Raw genomic sequence first — 14,937 nt, 5'->3', positions numbered from 1 at the left:
TATTTTTTTGAAGGTAGAAATTTTTGAAGGTTCAAGATGAAGGGTAGAGAGAGAAAGAGGGGGGGTGGTTGTTCTACAAATCAAAAGACGAGAGACAAGGTGAGCACAGATTGGGTTTCTTTCGTGGGGGGAAAAAGAGATGTTTGGGAAGGGTGAGCTATGCCACATGGTAACCCTCCAAAACCTTTTAATAATAGGTAAAAGATAAAAGATGCACCATGCATTCATGTATATAGTCAAGATTCAAACTAGTCTGGACTGACTAGTCTATCCCGAGAGAATGTGATTGTCTCAGTTTCACATACAAGTGCAAGTTTATAATAAAAAAGATTAATTTACAAGTGTCATTAACTTGTTGTCCATGCGAGTGTAAACCAGGTCATTGAACATAAAAGTTTCACCCCCATGATAAGACATGCATCACACAAAAACAAAAAAAAAAAGTATGTTAATGAGTTGGTACTTTTGAGAAATATTATTACATAAAATGAGTCGAAGGACTAAAGTACGATATTCCATCTCCTTAGACACTTGAGATGTCAATCCTCACAAAGCTTCTTACAAGTAGCCTATTTCTCAAACCGAAAGGTTGAAAAAAAAACGTTCCGAGAGTTTTGAGGAAAAAGAGACGCTTGACAAAAAATAAAGTAAAAGGAAGGTTAGGGTCTCAAAAACTTGAATCACTACAAGAGCAGAATTACTAAGGGGCGAGAGGGGTTCGAACCTTTGACCGCTGGGTCTTTGGTACACATGATATCTTCAGGCAAGCCACCCCTGTCTAACACAAATTGAAGATACATTCATACAGCAATTATAAACTAGTCGATCAAAATCCACCATATCTGTCACGGTGAACTCTATCTACCTCTACCTTTGAAAGAACACAAGTAGTTTCCTCCCTGTATTGATCAACATCATGGGCTTCTACTCAGGAAGCACCTCATAACCGCACCTACTAGCCATGCGGTCCCTTCCTTGCAGAAGCTCAATAAGTTGTCGTACTTCACGATGTAGGAATTATAGTGGAATGTATGGGTAACGGATGTCGCAAGACTTTTCTTGAACAGACGATGTAGTAATGTTGCTCTATGCTTCTTTGGCATTCTCCATTTCTAAGCATAACTCGTGATGGCTAGTATTGTATTCAGGTTACATAATACACATCTTGAGTATAATCAGTCAACAGTTCCCGTATCATGGATATCCTGTCTGGTACTTATTTCATACTTCACGAGGGCCTGCCTAGTTGAAAGATTTTAGCAAGTAAAACTGAGTGCTTAGGCTGAGTGTGAAACTCATATGAAGAGACCTACATAGCTGCACTTTCTTTTTCCGCTTTATAGAGTCTGATCTACTGTCACCCCTTTGACTGGTGGGTGGTGTGTCAATGTTGTCGATGTGGTAGTGCCTTGCGAGCTGGCCTTGGAGGTAGCACCAAAAAATTCTGTAAAAGCCCATTGGCCTCTTACCTCTGCCTTTCCTCAAAAGGCTCACTATGTGTGTCCAGAGCTCTACAAAAAACAGCCCCAAGCATCTCTTATCCTCGTATTCCATCACCCTATCGAGAGGCCCAAACCCATCTTGCAAAAGGCAATGAAATCCTTTGCTGATCTGATAATATATGGTACGTCTGCAAATTAAGTGCTCCTCAAACTCAACCTCTTGATTACACGAACACAAAGAGTAGGAGATTTACAATAGCTAGATTTTTCAAAGCAGAAAGATATGACGAGAGAATCAAAGCTGGAAGAGTTAAACAAAAGGCTCATATTGGATCAAGACACAAGAACCAACATGATAAAGGTTGAGGGTAACCAAACTTGAGTCAAAGAGGGGGGATTGAAGCAACTGCCGAATTTCAAAACATTGTCACCAAGACAAATCAAGAGGAGGAGCTTGAGAGGGCAATTGAAAGCGTGTTTTGCTGAATGTGATCAAAAATGAAAAGGAAAGTAAGATAACTAAAACCAAGGCAATAAGTATATATGGAAGGACTAACTCTCTCTCTCTCACACACACACACACACACAGATGCATGGTGGCAGGTTCTTAATGTTGATGCTCCCGTTTCCTTATCCTCTTCCTTCTTGGTTGCTCAGTTCATCTACTTGTGGAGGTTGGTTCTTCGAAAGGTCCAGTGGCACCCTGCGGAGGATCGTTTGGCCACCAACTCTTTTCAAATGGAGTTGAGAGTTTTGTGGGATGGGAAGCAAGAGGCGCATCCTAAATTTAACGGCATGGCATGACTGGGCTTATATTCAGTTTCTGATACCACTCTGGGGAGTCACCAAGTGTTGATGTCTTTCTGCACTGCTAGGCAGCTTTTTTCACATCCCTCATGGTGATGGGGACTTGTGGGACCACCTTTCACGACAATGCAGCCCAAAGAGCCCTTCCTTGACCTCATTTTTTATCATCCCTGGTAGGATTGGGACCTTGCAGTTCGACTCCACCTAGAAATGGTTTCGGCTAATCAAGTGTACCACCTTATGATTAAGGACCACCTTTGGCTGGTTGCTAAGGCCAATATTGTCTGGGGCTTGCACAAATCTTGGGATTGGTGGAAAATGATTGTCATGGAGGGTTGGTTCAATAAGACACCATACAAACGTAAAGTCTTCCTCTAGCATGTCATGATTGGTGGGCTGCCTCTTGCCACAACACTTGCAAAACACCACATTTTCAATGGCTCCTATTTTTTCTACCTCACCTTTGCAAAATCTTCTTGCCACCATTTTCTTTCATGCCCTTTGGTACAGAAAATGTGGTCCTTTTTGTCTACTATTTGGAGGGCTGTGGTCAGCACATCACTGTACCCCTTTGATTGGGGGTCTTTGCTCGGCCCAAATATCCTACTCCAACATAAGCACATATGAAGATTCTATTTTCATTCCTCCGTTTTTGGGGTGGCTGGCACAATTGGACAACTCAGAATGCTTTTGTTTCTTATTCCGCAGGGTGCAAAAACACCTTGCTAAGTTGAAAGGTCTCCTACATTTGCAGTTGGACCTGTCATCTTATTCAGCACACTGATCTCGACTTGGTTCCTTGGCATACTACCATCTCTCCTACTTTGCCGTGACTTTTGTACTCTTTTAGTCATCTGACCTTTTGTAAAAGAGAGTTGCAGTTTTGTACTCTTCTCAGTTAGAACCCTTCCCTCTTTGATACTCCATGTCTCTCTCCTTTGACAAATACAGCCAGGGTGAATGATCCCCTGGGTAGATTACAGGATTTGCCTCTGAAAGGCACCAGATCAAGCAATGCCAGTGTGGATAAGCAGATTGCAGCCCACAGGGAAGGAAATTTGCAGATATTGAAGATAAAAGACAGCAATATGTCAAAAGGCTTGAAAAGGATGAGACTAGCAGCCACATTGCCACCACACTATAGAAATCTTGGCCAATCATAATTGTCTTTGTAGTTGTTGGGCTCCGTGGGATCTCCTACTTTGTGAACAGGTACAGTAGTGTCAGTTGTGCAATTAGATGGCAATCCCTCACATAGGACTCTATTAAACATGTGTCCTAGTAGGGGGCAAGCAGGTCCCTCAATTGTTAGAAATGCTCCGCAACTAGTCCACCCTCTTGTTCAAGGTAGGGGAAGATACTACTTGGAAGTTCCTTAGTATTGGCATCCATGGCCAGAGAGGCTGAGTTAACATTTCCATCAGTGCTTCCCTCCTTCCTTGTATCAAAGATCATGATTCAATTGTTGTGAAGCACGCACTATGGTCCTGCCAGAATTTGGGGCTCCTGCCTTGGAGTCCTCAACATCTATGCACACCTGAATCGTCAAGGGACCTACCTTAAATCATACAAAAAGCTCTTCAGAACTCATTCACAAACTGGGCTCTGTCAAAATTCTTAATCAAATCTGATGAAGTTCTCTGATTCTGCCCTACGTCCACAACTCAGCCTGAAACAAAGCCAAAGCCTTCCACATAAGGCACCTCAAGTTCCCAGAATTACAGCTAAAGGACAGAATTCCCTGATAGAGAATAATACAGAAAAACACTCTGTACCAAGGATAAAACCCCCTAACAGTGATGATTACAATGCTTTACAAACAGCCTTTTGTCCTGTAATGGGTGGTGTGGATGCATAGCAGCCATCACACTTCAATTCAGCCTTATTCTGTTATGTGTTCGAGACCCTTTGAATGTGTTCGAGACCCTCTGAATGGATGATTCCAGCCCTGATTTTGCTTCGCTATTTGATGATTTCCAATCTGCTTACAATTTCTATACTTTTTGGTTTCAACTTTCAGAATTGCATGTAACTTTTCAGCTACAACACACCTTGTTGTGCAAAACTGCGTTTTGTGAACAGCATGCCTCAATAATATCAAATTCAACAAGCTTTACATATCTTTGATATTTGGCTAAATCTCTTTTACTTGAAATATTTTTGGACATGCAGAACTTTCTCAAAGGTTGCAATAAGAGCAAATACGTCAATGCAAATGGCAATCCCCTTCAGCATTTGACTGCCTCATTTTGTATTTCTGTCATCGTGTCCCATAGATCCATTGCATCATCCACATCCTTTCCGAGCACAGATTTCTCATATGTGATCTTTGTTTTGGTGATCATGAACTCCAAATTAGACTAGTTAAGATACCAAATTCCTAAATTTAAGAGATACAACAGCTCTCAAACTCTTAATCCAAATGAGACAAATTCAAGCCTGAACCCAAATGAGACAATTCAAGATTTCCATTTCTAGAATCTGATTGAAACAATACAGGGTCCTCAACCTTAGGAATTACTTGAAGGTTCACATTTTTGAATCCATAAATAATTCTGAAATGAATCACTATTGAATATTTCAAGATCGATAATAATTCCTGTTCCAAGTCATACTGGTGGTACCTGTTGTCTGCTTTATGGCTGGATACATACAAAAATGCAAAAATTTGCAGTCCAGTAAAATCCAAACTGCGGTAACATGCTATCAAATGCATAAAGGAACAGTAAAAGTTGTTGAAGGGGCCCTAAACAAATACTGACTTTGTGGCATAACAATCATGTATGCCCTCATAACCAGGTCTGAGTCTCAAATGATAGTCATGAAACCTCTGTCAAAGCCAAGATCTCACGTGCACAGTTGGAACAGCACAGCCTGAGAATTGCAGCAGCAAGCAGAAGAGGGTGGAATGGAGGCTGGGAGTACAGTTGATCAGCAACTAAGAATTGTATTGCTTTTATGATCACCACAGCCAGATATCAGTGCTCACAAAACATGGCCCCTCGTGTCCAAGCAACAGTTTACACTTGCCCATTGACACGAGTCAATGTTGCTGCCCTGCCTCAATGCTCCCACCCGTTCGCGGGAGATCTTGCAGCAAATCTGGAATAAGTTCACACAAAATTGATGGGTACATTACTGCAATAGACAGAAGAGAGGTCACATTCCAAGAGTACACATGATCAGCAGGCCGTACTGTACAAGGAACTGCATTGCTTTTATGACTAAAGCAGCCAACTGCAATTAACACAAGCAATGCTAACAAAACATGGCCAAGCTGTCCCTAGCCTTCTCTACTGCCAACTGCTGACACATGAAGTGCCTCATCGTAATCCAAGTAGCACCCCACAAGACTAGTCCTTCAACTGAAGAGTCATGCTGCTTCCCTTTTTTTAATCCATTTCAGTAGTTGTTGTTGATCATTTGATTATGTGTGCATACCAAACCCAGGTTTCGACCTTAACTGTACAAATCACACACAAGCATGCAGTATCCACTTGAGGAGGAAAGGTGATTTGCATCTTTATATTCTTACATATACAGTCGTCTGCACTATGGTCAGCCCAAGGAAAATGTTTGGAGGGGAATAGCAAACCCCCCCCCCCCCCCCCTTTTGAGGGTATGCACTCGTGCAGAGAATGCAGTTTTGGAAGCAAGCACTTTTTGTATGAACAATATTTCCAAGCGCCCAAACCTATCATCTCAAAAGCCTGCACCACCAACACCAAACCCATTGTCCCATCTAGTAGTAGATCTAAAGTGGAGCACAAATGAGAGCACGAAAAATACACTGCAATGGGACAAATGATTTTACAGGGGGATCTTTTCTTCTATCGAGAGCTGCTTTCCCCTAGACTGTCAGCTCATGTCCCTGTCACAAAACAAAATTCCCTATTTGAAGTAAGTATTTTTTCAGCTTCATAAGTCTCTTTTCAGCTAATCCCCCAGTTTAGCACTTACTGATTGATTCAGAGTCATCCTGGTTGACATTGCAACTGGTCACCAATTAACCGTTGTAATCTTGCAGCCTGTTTCTGCACATTTAATTGAATCTACTGCAGTCACTTTTATTTAACTGAGAAATATACCTAGCCACAGTGCGGAATGATATTTGCATCAGCTTCAATTGGCATCTGTCCCTCCACTTTCATACGCACAAGTAAACTTGCAAGTTTTGCATAGATTGAATCAGTTTGGGGGTGAGTTTCATCTCCTACAGAAAACTCATGCACCTTGTTCTCAATCTCAATGCAGGCCATACCTGCCACTTTTGGCAGCTTAACGTGGTTTTTCATCTCTAAAATCTCATCAGCAAATTCCCACATGTGAACATCACTGTAAATTCTTGACATCAACGCATATATAGAACATGATGCATTGCCCAATGTGATACAATGATCAAAGCACCGCCGTGCTGATTTTACATCACTGTAAAGCCTGCAGTTAGCGAGCAGAGACATCCATCCTACAAGATTTGAATGAACTGGCAGGCTTTCAAGGACATCTTCTGCTGCACTCACATATCCTATGCGGCTTAGAAGATCCACCATGCAATTGTAATGCTCAACAGTTGGTTTGATTGCATGTCCCGTTTGCATTGACATGAGAAGTTTAAACCCTTCTTCCACCAAGCCCAAATGGGCACAAGCAGAAAGAAGACTGACAAATATTACATTGTTCAGATATAATCCTTCTTGTAACATACAGTGAAAGCACTGCAAAGCCAATTTATAGCTACCATGCAGAGCAAGTGATTGAATCATTACAGTCCATGTCATCATATCATGTTTTGTTGAGGCTTCATTAAACACTTTAATAGCATTCTCAAGGCTCCCGCATTTAGCATACATGTCAATTAGGGTGCTTCTAACATACATGCTTGACTCCAATCCATTTTCAACTATCTGTGTGTGGATCAATTTGCCTTGAAATAAGGCTGTTGCGCTACTGCAAGCTTGGAGACCAGCCATGAAGCTGAGATGATCACCTAATCCAGTCTTATATTGCATTTCATAGAATGTCTGCAAAGCTCTGCAACTCTTGCCATATTTTACATATCCAGCAATGACTGCTGTCCATGCCACCACATCTTTCACCTTTAATCTGTGTAATTGCCAGTCTGCATCCTCTAGCCTCCCGCATTTTATATACATGTTGACAAGAGCATTACCCACATGAACATCCGGCTCAATACCACTCTCTACCAACTGATTGTGCAACAAGTTACCCTGACTGACTTCTGCTACACATGAGCATGCTTTCAGAATACTGGCAAATGTAACACAGTCTGGCATTGTACCAGCATCTTGCATTTGTTTAAAAACCAGAAAAGCCTCCTGACTGTCCCCATTGTCAGCATAGCCAGCAATGACAGCATTCCAAGTTACAATATTAGGCTGAATGCAATCGTTAAGCATCTGATTAAAGAGCTGGTGCGCCTCGTGGCACTTTCTATTTTGAGCAAAACCTGCAATTAAAGAATTCCAAGTCACCACATCTCTCTTGAGACACATGTTGAACACTACAGATGCATCATTTAGCAATCCACACTTGGCATACATATCAAGAAGAGCATTAGAAATAAATACCTCTGATTCAACACCAGCATAAATAATGTCGGTGTGGACCAGGTGTCCATCCTTTGCAGCTGCCAAGCCTGCAGACGCATTTAAGACAGCCACAAAGGCATGCCCATCTGGGACCACAGCTGATCGGCACATGTGCTTATACAAGTCAATGGCCCGTTCATGATGCCCATGCCGCACATGCACGGAGATTATGGCAGTCCAGGCAAATACATCTGGTTGTGGAAGGTCCCTGAAAACTTGGTTTGCATCCAGCAAACACCCACAGGAAGCAAACATGTGAATCAAGTGAGTGCCAAGGAAACCGTTAGACCTGTGCTCAGTCCTCCGGATGTAAGAATACAGCGTCCTGCCTGCAGCTGGGTCTTTCTTCTGAATGCAGCCCTGAAGAAGACAGTAGAAGATGCTTGTGGAGAGGGGAAGCCCCTTGTGTAGCATAGCATGGACCACAGGAAGGCATTCATGGAGCCGGCCTTCTCTGCAGAAGCACTTCAGCTTTTCGTAGTATCCAGCACTTACCGGAAGTGCTTGTTTGGAAGGGGCAGCAATGGGTGATGCCTTAGACTGGATCATAGTGAATAGTGGATTTTCCTGCAATTCACATGCAGCCTTCTGACAAAACCCAGCGATGCAAAACCGTGGAGTGTTGAGGCATCGTTCTTGTAGAGGGTTGCATCAACCAACTTTGTGTCGAGCAGTGCTCGCCAAGATTAATCAACTGAAGATAGGCATATTTGCGCAGCAATGTTCCGAGGCATCTGTGGATCTGTCTCTCCGGCCCGCGGGCTCGTGCATTCGAAACCGATCGCAAATCAGCGAAAATTTGTTCTCATGGATGGGCTGGCTTTGCAGGGCAATCATAGGATCTGTTCCCGCGGGGGTTTTCCCCCGGGGGGGGAGGAAGGGAAGGATTCTGGTTTTGGGGTTTTGGAAGGTTTTCTTTGAAAACTAGAAACCCTCCAAGGCTTCATGGGGGTTTCTCGGTTTTCAAAGAAAACGAGGGGTTTTTATCAAAACATCCCAGAGTGATGACCTTGTGGAAAAAAGGGGTTGCATTTTGTCGCAACCTTTCCCTTTTCTTTCCCCCCTTCAACACCTCATGTACGTGATTTTCATTGATGAGAGTGGTAGCTTGCATGATAGTCATGGTGGAAGGTGCCATGGAAGAACTGAAGGGCCAGGGTGGGACGAGCATGGGGTAGGGAACGAAAACAAGAAGTGATAGAAAAAGAAACTAGAAGTGTGTGCTCTCTTCGATTGCTACATCACTAAGATCAAAATCAACAAAAGCAAGAGAAGATGATAAAGAAGAGGCAAGCAAGGGGAGGAGGCACCGGGGTCATGTTGAGACAACGGTCAAAAACTTTTCAGAGGGCTTTTTGAATAAAAAACTAAAGGGGGGTTTTGGGAAAACCTCCCATGTCAACAAATCAAATTTTTGAAAACCTGGAACCTAGCTGGATATTGTTCCTAGTGAGAAAACTTGGTGGGAACAACTTCATAGTTGCAAAAGTATGATGAAGTTTCACAGTTTAAACAGTAAGGTATTGCAATATACCTTGTTAACTCCACTCCATGGTTGGATGGAAGTACTAATGACCAAGATTGGGCACAAGCCACATGTGTCTACTTCAGCAACAAGTGGGGAAGTACATCTTAGAGCCATGCCACAGTCCGATCAACAACTTTATTGGGCATTGTTTAGACTTAAAGAAGTGTTATAGCCACACCCTAATCAAAGGAATCCAAAGCAAACCAATTGTTTACAACATGTACTTTGTGTGTGTGTGTGTGTGTGTGGCCATTTTCGACCCCTTCCACAAACATTGAACCATGCTACTCTCTCACCTGCTCTATTTGTCGTGCACATGCAACCTGCAATAGCAACAAGGCATCAAATACCTGGCAATCATATGAAGTGTGCTTGTTATAGCCCTACATTCATACATAATATATGATGGGGCTACATTACTATTGTTAGAAATGCAGCAAATCTACACTATTGCTTCAAGCAGTAGGAATATAGAGCAAGAACACCATCATGAAACATGAGAAAAATACTAGACAACATTATGGTAGCATAGAATAGAACGAAGATAGAAAATACTCAAGAACAAGACACAAAAAACAAGGTGCAAACTATCAAGATATGTATCTCAATGAATGCTCTCTTCACAACCCATCCTACATACAGTCATGGACAACAAAACAAAGGGTAATGTCCATCATACAGGCCACGCCTGCTATAACCACACAAACTACTTGTCACATGACATTTATGGTTCATATATGTAACAAACTTTATGAACTATAAAAGACTAAGGCTAATATATACTACCAATAATCGTATCCAAAGATCATGTCCAAAGCCTAGGCTAACACCTAACACAACCCGATGGTTGGCTAGCCATAGCCAAGACCCAAACCCTTAGTCTATGGTAAATGCCTTATCCAAAATTAGAGAAATCTAGAGAGTAATGGCTATACCTCATATGAAACATTCCACCTCAACATGAGCCACAAAGAGAAATCATGAACAAAGTCCCCGTAGGATATTCACAACATGCTAATGGGTTATATAACCCGCTCTAAAGACCGTCACAAAATAAAAAGGCATAACTAGTGACAAAAAGACATATGAATCTCAAGGATTCTTAAACATGAATATGCATTATTAAGGTGCTTGAGGACATGATGGCGAACATTGAGGTGCACCGTATTTCAACACTATGATGTATTGTATAGTGTTGAGAAGAGACAACATGGAGGTGCATCTTATAGCAATCTTGAGGAAAGATAGTTAAGCTATAAATGACTTTGTATTGCCACATATTTTTAAAATGTGGAAGTTGATATATGTATTTCACTTATGCTTGCTTACATGAAGAGGTTCAACTTTTTTGTCTCATCAATGACATGTTTTTTTTAAAGGTCCAGATCCCACTAAGCTCACTACTTAACAATAAAACCATCAATCCTTTAGCTTGACTAGGTTGGAAGAATAGAATTTGAACTATAGCTTACTAAAGTTCAATGCAAGATCTTAAAAATCTCAAAGTTTCTTAAACCTGAATACACAAGGTGCTTGATGAGCATATGGCCAAGCTAAGGTTACAAAGATTAGTTCGATGCATGATCTTGAATTTCTCTAAGATTCTTAAACCTAAAAAAGTTTTACAAATTATTGGCAATTTAAAGGGGTCATAAAAGCTAACATATGGATACTGAGGTCCCACTAAGCCAAAGTCTACTAATTGACCATAAAACTCTCCATCCTTTTTTTAAAAGAATAAAATTTGAACTTAAGTTTACTAAAAGTCAATGAATAATCCTAAAATTTAATATTGAAGCTTTCAACCTAATCCAATAGCTTGGCATAGGCTGACTTTCAACCAACCCATTTGCATAATGTGGGCTTTTTTAAAACTTATTTCTAGTATGACTATCCAAATCTCCTTGGCAAGGGTCATTCCTTGAGCTACAAACAATGGTTTCCTAAACAAAGCTAGCCTTCCTTGAGCTATTAACAATGGATCTCCTTACCCCATGGCCAAGCTAACATCATGCATTTAGAATCATAAATGATAAAAGGTTTCCATGTTACACACAAGTGACAAAAAATGGGTTACAAAAGCTAAAATACAAACAAACTATTAGAGTATTCATTTAAGGAATATCCTAACTATAGAAAAACTAGCCATACTAGGAATGAGACTTTTCCCACTTTATCTAAAATAGTCTTATCTATAAAGTGATTGGCCAACAACATATTATATAAGTTCAAACTCAACGAGGTCATAGACAAGGCCATGTATATTGATGAATTACACCAAGAGAAAATTTGTGATAAAAGGGATAAGTCAAGGAATGGCATTACATCTACCTAGGACTTGCTTACCACCTTTTTAAGCAATAGGAGTTAGAGATAGCCAAGCTCACTAAGGCCTTGAAGCAACTATGACCATACCTTATGAGTATCTAGTGTATGCACTACAAAGGTGATCACTTGACATCTGAAGTTTGAGACCACCACGATTATACACAAATATTGAGGGAGAAGGTGAAAATAAAATTTGGATGTTAAATGAGTCCTATGAAGGAGGAGGCACCAAAAATCATGGGAAATTTTGTGCCATCATCATGGCCCTACATGAACCCCAATACTAGCAATGTAAACCAACCTCAAAATAGAATGCCTTACTACATAGCTAACCCTATCAACCCTTGTTGATCCAAATCTAGCTATACAAAGAGCCAAAATGAATTGTTTGGGCATATCAGTACCCCCACCTTAATTATCCATGTACCCTTAGAATGACATGCCAACCACTAGATGGAGTTGATTGAGGAGGACGAGTATACCAATACGTACATCATTCATGATAAGGAAGGTGATGTTATGGGCTCTCAAGGAATGATGCATCTAGTACGTAGACAAACTAAACTAACAAATCCAACACCACACACTCCATTCCTATTCCAACCCTAGAAAAAAGTTGATTCTAAATCAAAGAGCAAGAAAGTTAGATCTAAATGCAAACCAATACCATAAGCCACCAATTGAGGATACAAAAAAGACAACCAAAGATATAAGGGGCTAAAAAGCTACGGTTGTCAATAAAAAAAGACACTAGAGCCATCCAATGTTGAAATGCAATAGCCAAAAGCACCCTGCCACTTTGCATGAGAAATCAAAGGTATCTAAGAAACACATACCTCTAAGTCTAAAGTAGGAAATGGAAAATTAGAAGCCCCATGTTGCTACTTAATCTAAGAAATTGGACCCCAAAGAAAGACATCAAAAGTATCTAAGGTGACCAAGCAATTGCCCATGGAGGCAATTATAAGTGCCCCCAAACAACCAAAGGTATCTAAACAAGCACTATCAAAACTGATATGAGAGATGGAACAACAATACCCTCACATCGCTACTCATCTCATGAAACCAAATCCTAAGGGGAAAGTAGTTATAGCCCTAGAAGTCTCATAAGATCGATCACTATCATTTGCCAATTCCACATCCAAGACTTGTAAACACACACCAATCCCAACACCATACTATCAATTGTAAACCCATTGAATCAATAGATACAATTTTCCAAATCAAGAGTGCGATTAGAATGGTCGATGGTCACAAGACTATTTTGTTCACTCAACCAAGGGACAAGACCTTAGTGCTTCAAGAGAAGTGGGTAAAAGACCTAATCCATAGAGTGCAACGAATACACCAACTCCAAAAAAATAGGAGCAATGCTCTTCTCCACCAATACCCCTAATAAACTTGAAGCCTAAATTGATTAAGAGATTTCTTATAGAAATGGTAGAAAACATGTGCAAAAGGAGAGCTGACCCATAACTAAGTGCATGTAAGAAATTGATGACACAATAAGAACACTTCCTTGATTCTTTAATCAAGTAGACATACGAGTGTTCCTTGAAAAGTATCAAAAGTTTCTCATAATACTGATGACATGGGAGGTGTAAGAATACATATGCACTTATCCCTAACTAATTGTGGAGGAGTTGTTGAAGCTCATCTACAAGGGCACATGTGCTAGGCTTAGATCGATTCCCTCTTTCCACACACAAGTCTACCAAATGAGCCTAGAGAAGCTATACAAGCTTGAATAAAAAGCAATAGGAAAAAGCCAATTTTAATGGGAATGTATGCTACCCAAGCCATGATTTCCAAATGAGAGCAAATTTTTGTAGCCCGATTTAATGTGCAAAAGTGGCATGGGAGGCATAAAAGAGCAATTTTTTTGTGGAAAATAAAATGGTTGCGAATCGATAAGCTGGAGTTTTTTTAGATAGATTTCGATGCAGGAACCCAATGCCAGTCTATGTTCGTCGATAGGAGTCCATTTGAACCCCCCCATTTAATCCCCACAAGGTTTCACGTTATAAAGTGGCTATAGGATCCAAGAGCCGAAAAGAGCATGATGGAGGCCAGATTGATAGATTTTCGTGCTACGAAGCTAGCCGTCTAGTTGGAGTGTAATTTCGAGACCATTTGCATCCTCAACGGATATGAAACCACTTATCGGGCAGTGTGGACATGCAAAAATTGAATCAATTAACTTCTAAGGTTAATGATTAAGCTAAAGGCTTAGTAAAAAAATGTTTTTTTAGCATGGAGAATGGGAGGGGGCATAGTTTTTTGGCACCTCATCGATGGGAATGTTGATGGATTTTCAACCAGGCCGATTGATCAAAGATGGAAGGCATGTCCCTGATCTACACATTGAGGGCTTCAATCTAACTATATTCATGTGTGATATGACATGAGGAATGAAATTCTCATATTTTAGTCTTTCTCTCTCCTCTCTGCACCTTGTTCACATGGCTCAATCTATGTGAGAGAGGGGTGGACTGATTGGAGAGATTTCGATTGGGAGATGATGCTAAGACATGATGGAGCATAGATCTATGTTTGGAGGAGTGTTAGCGGGTATTAATTAGTGTCAGCAGCTTTCCAAATGCGAGGTATGTGTGAGATAAAGCACGATTTTATGAGTAAGTGATAAAATTTATTGCTTTATGATAAATCTAGGTTGCAAATGGTTGTTATTGATTCCAATTATTTGTTTTATGGGAGACATTAATAAAATCATCAAGAATTGGTCGTCTATTAAATTTTCTATAAGCACGCAAAACCCATAAAATTGTGATTTTAAGGCAAATCATAGATTTTGGGGGTTTTGATGTGTTAATAATGTTCGCATGGGATGAAATGAGGGATGAAAACAATTCTCAGCAAGTCTAATCAAGTCATATAAAAAATTTAGGAAATATTACTATTTATTGATAAATAAATAAAGAAAAATAAAAAATAAGTTTTTTACACTTTAAAAATAAATAAAAATAATATATGTATATGTGGATGTATGTATGGCTGAAGCATGATGTTTAGCCTCAGTTTAGCCCTATCTTTATGTTAAAGTGAGTATTTATCTCTCTTTATTTTTAAAAAAAATCAAAATGCTCTCTGAACCTACCACCGAATGCACAACTCTAAACGGTAGGGACAGGAGAGGGTAATAAGTGCTAATTACATGCTGAATCTCATTTTTTTCTTATGCACTTTGCATATAGAATACTTG

At 40.4% G+C, this 14,937-nt stretch overlaps 2 protein-coding genes across 2 annotated transcripts; both read right to left on the bottom strand.

Moving 5' to 3' along the window:
- Window positions 1–682: 682 nt before the first annotated feature.
- Window positions 683–7,630, bottom strand: LOC148012296 (pentatricopeptide repeat-containing protein DOT4, chloroplastic-like). The gene has a single exon (XM_087668919.1). The coding sequence runs from the start codon at window positions 7,559–7,561 to the stop codon at window positions 6,338–6,340; it is 1,224 nt and encodes a 407-aa protein (XP_087525045.1). The 5' UTR covers window positions 7,562–7,630; the 3' UTR covers window positions 683–6,337.
- LOC148012295 (pentatricopeptide repeat-containing protein At1g71460, chloroplastic-like) lies at window positions 7,579–8,799 on the bottom strand. The gene is made up of 2 exons (XM_087668920.1): window positions 7,838–8,799; window positions 7,579–7,716 (listed from the first exon to the last, which is right to left on the bottom strand). Exons 1-2 carry the CDS (start codon window positions 8,405–8,407, stop codon window positions 7,633–7,635), a joined length of 654 nt encoding a protein of 217 aa, XP_087525046.1. The 5' UTR covers window positions 8,408–8,799; the 3' UTR covers window positions 7,579–7,632.
- Window positions 8,800–14,937: the final 6,138 nt, after the last annotated feature.

The sequence above is a fragment of the Lygodium microphyllum genome, chromosome 27, assembly GCF_053477565.2.
Source record: "Lygodium microphyllum isolate KBCC chromosome 27, Lygodium_microphyllum_v1.1.10, whole genome shotgun sequence".
Classification (NCBI taxonomy): domain Eukaryota; kingdom Viridiplantae; phylum Streptophyta; class Polypodiopsida; order Schizaeales; family Lygodiaceae; genus Lygodium; species Lygodium microphyllum.
This window is presented reverse-complemented; position numbering and strand designations above follow the sequence as displayed.